This window comes from Eucyclogobius newberryi, unplaced genomic scaffold (assembly GCF_026437365.1).
Source record: "Eucyclogobius newberryi isolate DKJ021-1_F unplaced genomic scaffold, fEucNew1.0.hap1 SCAF_5, whole genome shotgun sequence".
Classification (NCBI taxonomy): domain Eukaryota; kingdom Metazoa; phylum Chordata; class Actinopteri; order Gobiiformes; family Gobiidae; genus Eucyclogobius; species Eucyclogobius newberryi.
In genome coordinates, this window is record NW_027316167.1 from 33,895,335 (window position 1) to 33,907,990 (window position 12,656).

At 44.8% G+C, this 12,656-nt stretch overlaps 1 protein-coding gene across 1 annotated transcript; it reads left to right on the top strand.

The window, feature by feature from the left end:
* The first annotated feature begins 7,098 nt into the window (after positions 1-7,098).
* Positions 7,099-9,700, top strand: LOC140380738 (uncharacterized). Its single transcript, XM_072464644.1, has 2 exons — positions 7,099-7,151; positions 8,053-9,700. Exons 1-2 carry the CDS (start codon positions 7,099-7,101, stop codon positions 9,698-9,700), a joined length of 1,701 nt encoding a protein of 566 aa, XP_072320745.1.
* Positions 9,701-12,656: the final 2,956 nt, after the last annotated feature.

Consider the following 12,656-nt stretch of genomic DNA (forward strand, 5'->3'; position numbering starts at 1 on the left):
CGTACCTGGGACAAGAAAACACTCCAGTCCCTCTTACGGGATGCAAGAAGAGCAATTGTTTTCTGTCTTTACATATTAACTACTGGTTTTATCTTAAGTCCTGGTGTCGTTTGGTCTTTTGACATTTATTAAAGCCACAGTCCAGCGTGGTGAGGGGAAGTTGGCGCGCGCTTTGGGGCGCTACAGGAATACGACTCATTTGTGGCGGTGGCTGCCCACGAGTCCGAAGGTTCACTAGTCCGAAGGTTCACAGGTCCAAAATTTCCCCGAAATTTTAAGGTTCACAAGTCCGAAGGTTCACTGGTCCGAAGGTGTGAGTCTGCGCAGCGGGCTCTCCTCGCCTCCCTTTGCCCTACACACTGGCTTTTAAGACTTTTCTAGTTTTAATGCACTTTTTATGATTAAACTCACTCATTTTCCATAACCGATTTGCTTCTGTGCATAGCCTGAGCTCCTTATCGTATTATTAATTAATTAATTAACTCAGGGATTAAACTGTTTTCCAGTAGCCGGTCAAATAGCCCAGCAGTTTCAGGAGCCACGGCACAAAATAGCATAGCAGTTTCGGCCGCGCGCCGCGGCTCTGTAGACACTCCCGTCTTGGCCAGCTGAATTTCCTTTTTGACCAATCCTACGGTGATCGGATCACGCGTATTTCTATACTTATGATCAAATGAAGGCATAGAGTGGGGGATTCTGATAACGCATATTTCTTATGATCAAGGCATAAAGCGGAGGATTCGATATGTTCCCTTGTTATTTTTATATGCACAGTACAACTTGGGGTGCCACCTGTGAGCAGCTGGTGCACTAAAAGTTGTGACGAACCCCAGTGCGTGTTTTCGTGCTTCGTGCGCATTTTACAGACTGACTACATACCGATGCCGTCTGCACCTTCACTTTAGCCTATGAGGAACTTTCGGACTAGTGAACCTTCTGACTAGTGAACCTTCGGACCAGTGAACCTTCGGACTAGCGAACTATCGGACCAGTGAACCTTCGGACTCGTGAACCTTCGGAGTAGCGAACCTTCGGACTCGTGGGGGGTAACCTTTGTGGCGCAACGTTAAAATGCGTCCATCATAAAATGTGACGGAGCGCCGTAAATGCCGGAAAATGTAGGCCCCGACCAACCTGAGAAAAACAGTGTTTTATTTTTTTTCCCCCCCAATTTGTGATTTTGTTTTTTTTGCTTTATGTGAAAGTTGAAGTTATGAAGCAGCCATTCAATGTATCAGACAACAGTATTTGCAGCATCAAAAGCCGTTTAAAGTGTGGTAGTTTCGGCTCCTCTCTCGACGTGCGGAGGGGTGTGACCTGATTCACCTTGGAGAGACAAAGAGACCACGAGAATGGACTGTTTAGCAAGCTTTATTCGTGAGTTATTTGGCGCTCAGACCCCGGTGGAAGACGTTGCAATCATGGGCACTCCATGATCTATTTGTATTAGATGTCTCCCCCCGGAGCCTGGAGACTGGTGGTGGTAGATGTGAAGGGAAGGTAGAGGATGAGGGGAATGTAGAGGAGGAGCTGGGGAGGTGGTGGGTCGCAGTACGGTTTGAGCGGCCGAGCCATCTGAGGGCTTAAATGTGACCGCCTGGGCGCTGATTGGGAGCGGGGAGGAGTCACTTGAGAGCGTTGATTGGGGATGAGGAGCAGGTGCGGGGGCCATGATGCAGACGCCCCCTGTCCTTTCACCCTCCTTCTTTGGCCGGGAAAAACTGCATAACCTCTTTGGGATAAGCGCAGAAACCTGGGAGAGTCCATGGTGAAGTGAGGGATCTGACTCTCACAGACGGACAGGCGGGCGCCCGCTTGAGTGCGATGATGGCGCTGGGGAGAGGGGTCCTTCCATGGTGGCCTTGATGTAGATGGGTGGAGTTAGGTCTTCCAGGCTGAATTTACGCAGGCTTCCTTTTCCCTATGAACAGCTGCGCTATTGTAGTCGGCCAATGGGCTGGGCGGCCAGCCGCATGGTTACTTAACAAGCAGCAACACACCCTGTGTAGCATTAGTTGAATCATGGATCAAGCTGCTATTGCTACCGAGCTTAACCGCAGCTGTTACAGCGCCACTCTACTTTTGCGACAAGTCCGCTTTTCCAGATCGCTATCTAACTTCTGAATCTGAAGATGAGTGCACAGATGACGAACGCGATTTCATCCAACTGGAAAACATCCCTAGTCTACAGCTGACCTTAGACGAGGACGAAGATGAGGAAGAAGCGCCCGGTCACGCCGAAGAGCTGGAGCGTGAAATAACGGACGCTATTGCCACGGTTACATTTGCAGGGGAAAAAGAAGAGATGGAAAAAATCCGTAACTTTGACTGCAAATGTTACGCAAGAAGAAAAGAAAATTCTCTGCTCTCAAGAGAATCGTGTAGCAACAAACTAACTCCAGAACTGATGCACAAGCTACGGAGCGATTCTCTAGCAGCAGAAAGAGAGTGGCAAGATATGAGGATAATTGGACACATGGAAGCAAACAGACCTTCTGTCGTCACTTCTGAGCTGACAACTTCAACCAAAAAGCCCCAGACAAAGCGGAAGTTTGCCCGGACCACCTATTTCATAGGAGGCAAAGAAGTCTGCAGAAATACATTCCAGTTCCTCATGGCGTAAGTACTGATTGTGTCCTCTGCTTGTGTAATAATTGGCATCACAAACACGCTTGAAAGGGCCTGTTTTGGTGTGCTGTTTGTGTTTTACCACTAACTATGACCCATGTTATCACAAGCTAGCTAGCTAGCCCTGCTAGCCAAGGGCCGATGCGCCGTCACTTCTCCGCGTTTTAATCTTAAATACGACGTAAACGTCACAATGTGAATAATGCAGAATAATTGGCATCACAAACACGCTTGAAAGTGCCTGTTTTGGTGTGCTGTTCTGCTAGTGTTTGTATTTTTACGGCCAATATGAACTGTTATCTGTGAAGCGTGTTATTCCCATATTACTGTTAACCCTAATCCTTATTTTTTTTCCCCTTTCCAGAATTGGCAAAGAGACCCTGACTGACATAATCAAACACTATGACGAAAATGGAGCGACACCACGGTTGAGGAAAAAGCGTGCACAGCCACAGCTACATTCACGCAGGTTCATCAGCCACCAAGTGATCCACACCGTTGTAGAGTTTATCAAAAACTATGCCGAAGTCCAATCGATCATGTTGCCTGGTCGACATCCTGGCCATAAGGACTGGCATGTGAAGTTGCTCCCAACCCATGTGACTAAAGGCCTCAGTTATGCATCTCTACGTGAAGTCTGCTAAGGAGCTTGGTAAGGCTACCCCAACTAAATTGTCTGTTTGCTGTAACCCCAGTCAACATTTTTTAAGTGGCTCAGACGGTAGGCAAATTCTTATTTTTTTTACTTTGAAGGCAAAAAAAAACATCCAAATTTTGTCATTTTTTTATTCGGAGTGACCACCAGGGGTCAGGCTTCAACAGTCAATGATGGAAAACGTCTTTATCAACCCGATCGGGAGACTAAATCTCACGATTTTAAGATATTTCAATCGACCTTTTGTACGTCGCTATCCTTTATTTTGGTAGTGAAGGCGAGCGGGGGGAACATGCGGGGGACACGGGCGCCGCCATGTTTGTTGTGATGACGCTGCTGGGGGTGTTTCAATCCCAGAATGCATTTGCGTAAGTCAAATTTCACACCCTGACAGAGAAACACATGTCCTATTCAATGGTGCCGACTTAGCCAGACCAACTTGTCAAAAGCAATATAACGACTCCTACGTGCGTTCCGTTTAGTAACAGATGCACGTGGAGGACTGAAAATGAAGATGCGCTTGAGCTGTAAAGTGCGTTGTCAGTCCTTTGAGATGAAAGTCAGGTTTACAAAAGTGACAAAAATATTCAACACGGTGGGTCAGGAAAGACCAGTCGGTGAGTCGGCGAAATAATTGAAAAATAAAAGATTTTGATGTTTTTTCAACAAAATGCTGATATTTTTTTTTTCAGTCGGCTAGTTTCATAGCGGGTCGGTCGGGTTACGGCAAACAGACAGATTATTTTGCCTAGCCTAAGTGTAAAACATTATTTTGGTGATTTTCATGTTTTAATGATCAGAGTATAATTAACCATAAGCAACATCTGTTTTTCAGGTGAGCCTGCAGTTTGTAAATCAAGCTTTAGATCACTGTGGAAACAGCTTCTCCCATACATCAGAAGCAGCAGGCCACGCACAGATCTCTGTTGGCAGTGTCAGAACAACAACGAGCAGCTGATACGAAGTGCAAATGTCCCAGATGAAAGAAAATCTGAAGTGGTCCAGAAGCAAATGCATCATCTTGCAATGAGAGGACTTTTTACAACACTTTGATTGCTGCCTGCAGACAGACAACAGAATCTAATGTGCTGTCTTTCGGACCCTCATCGCCAGCAAGCAAAGACATCAGGATGCATTACAGCTTCGACTTTGCACAGCAGGTACTAATAATAGTGCAAATGCAGAATAGCAATTATAGACAGTTACTGTATGAAAAGACATAAACGTCTTAATCAAATGTCATATGTATTAATCTAATCTCCTTTCTCTCTCTCTGTCTACACTTTCCGTCGAACCCTCTGCAGCCGGGGCCAATGTATTTCCTGACTCCACGAAAATGTGGCCTTTTTGGTGTCTCCTGTGAAGGGATGCAGAAGTACGTCAATTTTCTGATTGACAAAGGCATGTCGTCAAGTAAGGGAAGCAATGAAGTCATAAGCTACATGCATAATTTCTTCAACAACTTCGGTGTTGGAGAAAAATACGTGGATCTTCATTGTGACAACTGCAGTGGCCAAAACAAAAACAATTTCATGTTGTGGTATGCTGCCTGGCGTGTTGGACACAAGCTTCACTACACAATGGACATCCACTTCCTCATTGCTGGCCACACCAAATTCTCCCCTGATTGCGGCTTTGGACTTATCAAGCAAGCATACATGAAGACCAGGGTTGACACTATGGAAAGACATCGCTGAGGTTAGTTTATATTATTTGACTACTGTAATGTGTAAACATTAGCCTGGCAAAACGTCAGTGTTGCTCTCTGTTCTGCTTAAGACATGTTTCTTCTGTTCTCATTTTTTTTTACATTGTCGCCCTTGTCATCAGGTAGTGGAAAACAGCTCTCCTGAGTCTCACCTTAATATCCCACAGCTTGTTGGAAAAATAGTTAATGTCATCAATCATTTCATAAATGTCCTGTTATTTGTTTACAGCTTTGATGCCAAGAGACCAGGTGTGGTGCTTGCAAAAAGTCACTGTGAAGCAGAACCTGTGGAATTTCAGCTACTACGCAATTCAGCTGTTAAACCCTGTCTCCGGTTGACATTCTCCATGTCCTGGTCCCACCTGGACTGAACATTGACAGGCAGACCAATCTGCATGAAAAAATCAGGCCTTTATGTGCTGACGAGGCAAAAGACATCACATGCCCAGCTCCAGGAGTCACAGCACAGAAGAATGCACAGACGAATGTGCAAAAGAGGATGCGGATGTGATCTCCCGATGTAATTGGACTCTGGTGGTGTACATATCATGTCTATTATCTCATATCTCATATATTCAAAGCCATGGACCCGTTGCAGTTCGTATACCGGCCTGGTATCTGTTTATAAGAGTTCTTCTATTAAGAGTGTTTTTAAACTTCCTATATGTTGTTTGTGTTGCACTGAATCACCTGTGAATTCTGTTTATCGACAAATGGCAATAAACCCTATTCTGATTCTGATTCTTTGATCCAAGTATTTCCATTTTAATATAGTAACTTCTAATTCTGATTCAAGTCCAGTTACCATCAATAACAACACTCCTCTTGAGTCTTCAGTGACAGCTGTAGGGGGAAGGTGCTGTCAGTGTGACAGGGGGGAGGGCTTATCTCAATGAGATGCAAATGAGCCCCCCTGTGACTCTGGCCTCTCACTCAGGTGAGAATCTTTAGAGGCAGTTATCTCAGTGAAAGGTTTTGAGAGTTGTATACATTCAAATGACCACAACTTACTCAAATATTATCAGATCTACATGGGTGGGACATCATTGTATAGCTTTGAATTCACACTTTCGGGATCTGTGAATGTCTCCGGGTAGACATGTTACTGCTTTATCCACGGTCAGTCACAAATGTTTCTGGACGCACGTAATAATAATCATGTTACGATGATGTGCTAATCGATGTCACAATTAGGAATATCACAATGAGATTTCAGTGTTTACAATTATTGTGAGAAGAAACATCACAGTTTTATGATTTTTCTCTGTGAAATCCTTACTTTTCTTTCATGTCTTTAGTCTAGTACATTTACAAACTTTCTGAATGAAAATTATATTTTATTGTTTTATTCCTCTAAAATAAAAATCACAATTCTCTATATATTAACCAAATAATCTTTACTTCCCTGAACACGAATTAAAAGTGGAAATAGGAAAATAATTAAGATTTTAACTATTGAAATTTAAGTTTAAAAAGTAGGTCACTGTTCAAAGTGCACATGATAAGTCTGAAACATGAACTTAAACATGTTTGTAGATATAAAAAAAACAAAAAACTGTCAAGTAAATTTGTATGTGTTTATGTAGTTTTCAAGAGAAAGACTAGGTATTTAGTTTTGTTGCCTAAATAAGTGCGATCTTTGATAAGACCTGCTCAAACTGTGATTTTGATTGTGATGTTTGGTGACGGGCCTGAGCGACTGTGCTGGAGCAGGTGAGTCACGAGCGCTTCAGAAGAACAAGATTGTAAGTAAGACAAAAGGCATGCGGGACATAAATAATAAGTAAACGGACTTCAAAGATTGATTATTGTAGTTTTCGACACTTTTATACATCCACAGCTGAATATGAACATGAGACTGACTGAAGACATTTTGTTGGAATATTTACAAAAGAGTTATTAAGAGTTGTTATAATAAAAATAACAATATTTACTGTAGAGAGCGGCAGCCCATGCAAAACACACAACTGGAAGAAGGGGCACAATTAATTATTGTGGCAACTTCCTGAATAAGGTGGATATAGATGATGTGACATAGTGTTTTCTTTTGAGGACATATGCTGCAATCTTTCTTTCATGTCATGTTCATGCTCTATTTATTGTTACCATGACCATCAAAGCCAAATCTTTCATACCTCAGCTGGATGTGGCACAACCTGGGTAAGTGAATCCAATTCTCTGAAATCATGTGACCACATACGACACCCTCCCTACTGGTACTCAATAAAACTACAATACACTGAAGAATCAGGCAGCATCCAAGCACCCGCAGCAAAGGTAAGACCTGCTTCATATATATATATATAAATATTAAAGCGTTAAGTCATGTGATTATTATTTATACAAACCGTACCCATTAATCATGAAGTGATGCAGATTAATCACACGGCTGGTTTTACCAAACTAGCTCCTTTAGATTATGCAGGAGGCTGTACCTGAGCAAGAGGCAATGAAAAGCCTTTAACCCATTAAACCTGTTTAGTTCTGAACATTTACCTAAAATACTTGACCACCTAAAATACTTGATCACACAGATTAATTATACAATATAAAGTCTTGACTTAAATTATTGTCGGCTGAGATTTTTCTTTAGATTTGTGAATAAAAAATACAAAAATCTGCATTCCGTGGGGAATGCAGACACTCGCCATCGAGCGCCCATGCCAGGCCTGGCTCCAGGGTGTGGTCTTGGTAACGCCAATCGCCAGGCAATGCAACTGGTCTTGTTTTTTACAAAACGGAGCTAAAGATTTTTTTTATTTAGACAAGCTTTTAATTGTTAACTTTTTGCTTTGTCAGCACTCTTGTGTGTTAGAAATATATCTATTGAAATATTATTATTATTATTATTATTATTATTATTATTAATATGTATCATGTTACTAGTGTGTCATTATAAACATAGTAGTTGTACACTCAATGTTAAATTTGAAAATGTCTAAAGTTTTGATTGTGTGTTACTCATCCACAGATCTCACTGAAGGAAAAAGAAGTTGATTGCCAACCATCTTTGTGCTTTTATTAAAAACAATATGTCATTTTTAAGGAACATTCCTTTTAGGAAGATTCCTTTTCTCTTTACGGGAAAAAAGTTCCAAGAACATCTTATTGATGTCAATAAAATAGACGATGGGCCACCAGCTCGTTATAAGCTGAAACCAGAACAGATTGATTTAGACAAACGATCAGATGAAGAATCTAAACTTGTGAGGTTTACTTTTGGAAAACGTGACCCCAAACACCAAAACAGAACTATCCTTCTGGTTGGAGCAACTGGAACTGGAAAATCCACTCTGATCAACGCTCTGGTGAACTATTTGATGGGAGTGAAGTTTGATGACCAGGTTTGGTTTGAGATTATTGAAGAGAACGATAAAGATCCTAAATCTCAGTCTCACAGTCAGACGTCTGCAGTGTCGGTCTATCAAGTGTTTGGATTTGAAGGAATAACTGTTCCTTATTCGCTGACCATCATTGACACTCCTGGATATGGAGACACTCGAGGATTAGAATATGATAATCTTATCAACAAGAAACTGCAGGATCTGTTCTGTGCCGATGACGGCGTGGACATTATTGATGCTGTCGGTTTGGTCCTGAAGGCCACAGAGAACAGACTGGACGAGAGACTGGTTTACATCTTCAACTCCGTCACTTCTCTCTTCGGGAAAAACATGGAGACAAATATCGTGGCCATGATGACTCACTCAGACAGTATGACACCAGCGAATGCTCTACGAGCTCTAGATGAGGCAAAGATCAAATATGCCAAAAATGAAAACAATGAGCCAGTCTATTTTCTGTTCAACAACTGTCAAAAAAGTATGAAAGAAAAGTATGAAAGGGGAAAACATGTTGAAAGAGCAGCAAGACATGCCTATGGAACAACAGAGCAAGGTTTGTCAGACTTAACTAAATTTGTCGGCCAATGTCAACCTCAATCCCTGAAGACAACAATAAAAGTCATGAAAGAGAGAATCCGACTCAGCGCCTGCATCCAGAATTTAAATGAACGGATCACTGATATTGAGACAAAACAGAAAGTGATACAAAACAACAAAAAAGAGCTGTCAAAATATGAAGACCAGATCAAAAATAATGAAAGTTTTACCATCAATGTAGAAGAAACCTTCAAAGAAAGAGAAGAGCTAACCAACTTTTGGGATTACAAAGCTGTCTGCTGCCTTGAATGTCAAGAAACCTGTCATTACCCAGGGTGCACTTGGGCCTCAAATTCATCTTGGTGTCATGTCATGGACAAAAATGGTAACTGTACTTCCTGTACTAAGAAGTGCTCAGTGAAAGATCACGTAAAAGAAAAGTGGAGATACGTGACCAAGACCAGAACTGTGCCAAAAACCAGTGAAGAGATGAAGAAGATGTACGATGAGAACAAAGCCAAGAGTGAATTGACGAGCACAACGCTGGAGCAAATGGAGAAGGAAATCACTGACCTTCAACAAAGCAAACATCAGATTCTGGATGAAGCATTCAACATCATTGTAGAGCTGGAGAAAATTGCCCTGAATATAGATTCAGCTTTAACCTTTGTCCAGCTGGACTTTCTGATTGAGAAGATGAAGGAGAAGAACGACCCAGAGAAGGTCGAGAAACTGGAGACAATCCAACGTCAAATAAATGAGAGTACAAAAGCTGGGGGCAGTTACTTCATGAAATCTGTTTTGAATTTCAAAAGTATGATAATGTAACACGCCCCTCATTTATGGCTTTAATATTGTTTTATTCAGCTTTTTAAAAAAAAAATACACCATTTACACTGCATGTATTTGACACAATATACTTAAGAAATGTATGTGCATGGGCAAGGTATGAACTGCACCATCAGTAAATGTAGAATACACATTGTGGTGAAGCTGTGGGCTGTTGTCAGGGCGGGAAAGAAATACGCATATTTAGTATTTTCCTTTGCTTATTCCATTTCATGTAACACTGGTGTTGTATTTACTGATTTACTGCTATACCAAGCATGAAACAAAACAATACAATAATTAAGTGTCTGTATCCAATTATAATACTTAATAAAACTTGTGAAATCAACATTTGTATTTGTTTCTGTTGTAGTTTTTTTGTGTCATTTTAGTGACTAGTTATGATAATGATAATGATAATGATAATGATAATGATAATGATAATGATAATGATAATGATAATAATAATGATAATGATAATGATAATAATAATGATAATGATAATGATAATAATAATAGGCCTCTCACCAGCTTGTGGCACTCGGGACTAATACTAATAGTAATAATAATAATCTCTGAAAGGAATAGGAAATGAAACATTACAAGACCAAATCTTTATTGACTTTCCGCCACAGAAAATAAAGGCTCATTTTTGCTTAAGAGAAAGTAATGATCATGACTGAACAGGATATGGCCATGCATTACGGTCTTGAAGATCCTCGGTCCTTGGTATTCCTCGGTCTAGCAGTTTTTTCGGGATTTGTCATCAAAGTTGCAATTTTTCCTATCTTTTAGTAGTAGTAGAACAGTAGTAGTACTGGTAGGTAGATCTAGAACCACTATGTTGTTGCTTTTAATGGCGGCTGGCACCCAACTGCAAAGGTACATCTACTTTATTCTTTACACTTTATTCTTAGTTCTATAACTTCTAGTACTTGTAGCTTATGCATTGTTTTGGTCATGCAATGATGATCATTACATTTTACTATACCGTATAAAAAAAGTATAGTATGACGGAGTATAAGGGCCAACCTGAACAAAAAAAAATTGCTAGGGGCTGTAGCAAAATCCACAATGAGCATGTAAGAATAGTGATTGTGCGCAAAGTGCCCATCAACGCAATAGAAGAGCAGAGAAGATGTGTGAATATAACCGAGGCTGCTCCACCTGTCTGCGGGCTGCTCCTCCTGTCTGCGGGCTGCTCCTCCTGTCTGCAAGCTGCTCCTCCTGTCTGCAGGCTGCTCCTCCTGTCTGCGGGCTGCTCCTCCTGTCTGCAAGCTGCTCCTCCTGTCTGCAGGCTGCTCCACCTGTCTGCGGGCTGCTCCTCCTGTCTGCGGGCTGCTCCTCCTGTCTGCGGGCTGCTCCTCCTGTCTGCGGGCTGCGGGCTGCTCCTCCTGTCTGCGGGCTGCTCCTCCTGTCTGCGGGCTGCTCCTCTTGTCTGCGGGCTGCTCCTCCTGTCTGCGGGCTGCTCCTCCTGTCTGCGGGCTGCTCCTCCTGTCTGCGGGCTGCTCCTCCTGTCTGCGGGCTGCTCCTCTTGTCTGCGGGCTGCTCCTCCTGTCTGCGGGCTGCTCCTCCTGTCTGCGGGCTGCTCCTCCTGTCTGCGGGCTGCTCCTCCTGTCTGCGGGCTGCTCCTCCTGTCTGCGGGCTGCTCCTCCTGTCTGCGGGCTGCTCCTCCTGTCTGCGGGCTGCTCCTCCTGTCTGCAAGCTGCTCCTCCTGTCTGCGGGCTGCTCCTCCTGTCTGCAAGCTGCTCCTCCTGTCTGCAGGCTGCTCCACCTGTCTGCGGGCTGCTCCTCCTGTCTGCGGGCTGCTCCTCCTGTCTGCGGGCTGCTCCTCCTGTCTGCGGGCTGCGGGCTGCTCCTCCTGTCTGCGGGCTGCTCCTCCTGTCTGCGGGCTGCTCCTCTTGTCTGCGGGCTGCTCCTCCTGTCTGCGGGCTGCTCCTCCTGTCTGCGGGCTGCTCCTCCTGTCTGCGGGCTGCTCCTCCTGTCTGCGGGCTGCTCCTCTTGTCTGCGGGCTGCTCCTCCTGTCTGCGGGCTGCTCCTCCTGTCTGCGGGCTGCTCCTCCTGTCTGCGGGCTGCTCCTCCTGTCTGCGGGCTGCTCCTCCTGTCTGCGGGCTGCTCCTCCTGTCTGCGGGCTGCTCCTCCTGTCTGCGGGCTGCTCCTCCTGTCTGCGGGCTGCTCCTCTTGTCTGCGGGCTGCTCCTCCTGTCTGCGGGCTGCTCCTCCTGTCTGCGGGCTGCTCCTCCTGTCTGCGGGCTGCTCCACCTGTCTGCGGGCTGCTCCTCCTGTCTGCGGGCTGCTCCTCTTGTCTGCGGGCTGCTCCTCCTGTCTGCGGGCTGCTCCTCCTGTCTGCGGGCTGCTCCTCTTGTCTGCGGGCTGCTCCTCCTGTCTGCGGGCTGCTCCTCCTGTCTGCGGGCTGCTCCTCCTGTCTGCGGGCTGCTCCACCTGTCTGCGGGCTGCTCCACCTGTCTGCGGGCTGCTCCTCCTGTCTGCGGGCTGCTCCACCTGTCTGCGGGCTGCCCCTACTGTCTGCGGGCTGCTCCTCCTGTCTGCGGGCTGCTCCACCTGTCTGCGGGCTGCTCCTCCTGTCTGCGGGCTGCTCCACCTGTCTGCGGGCTGCTCCACCTGTCTGCGGGCTGCTCCTCCTGTCTGCGGGCTGCTCCACCTGTCTGCGGGCTGCCCCTACTGTCTGCGGGCTGCTCCTCCTGTCTGCGGGCTGCTCCACCTGTCTGCGGGCTGCTCCTCCTGTCTGCGGGCTGCTCCACCTGTCTGCGGGTGGCTGTGGCACGGAGCACGGCTGCTGTTTGAGCTCATGATGCTCTACGGCTACGACATGGAGAAAGTAACGCGTTTATCCAACAGTTTGTGGGAGATGCGTAACAGGAAAGGTGCTGCTAAACGCAGTGTCTTGTCTTGTAATAAACACACACGAAATACATCGTTTTAAAGACCAGGAAACA

Bases quoted from the DNA above. Each gene is read 5' to 3' on its own strand.
- LOC140380738 (XM_072464644.1), top strand. From the start codon at position 7,099: ATGACCATCAAAGCCAAATCTTTCATACCTCAGCTGGATGTGGCACAA. The intron at 7,152-8,052 runs GTAAGTGAATCC...CATTCCTTTTAG, and splicing joins CTGGATGTGGCACAACCTGG to GAAGATTCCTTTTCTCTTTA.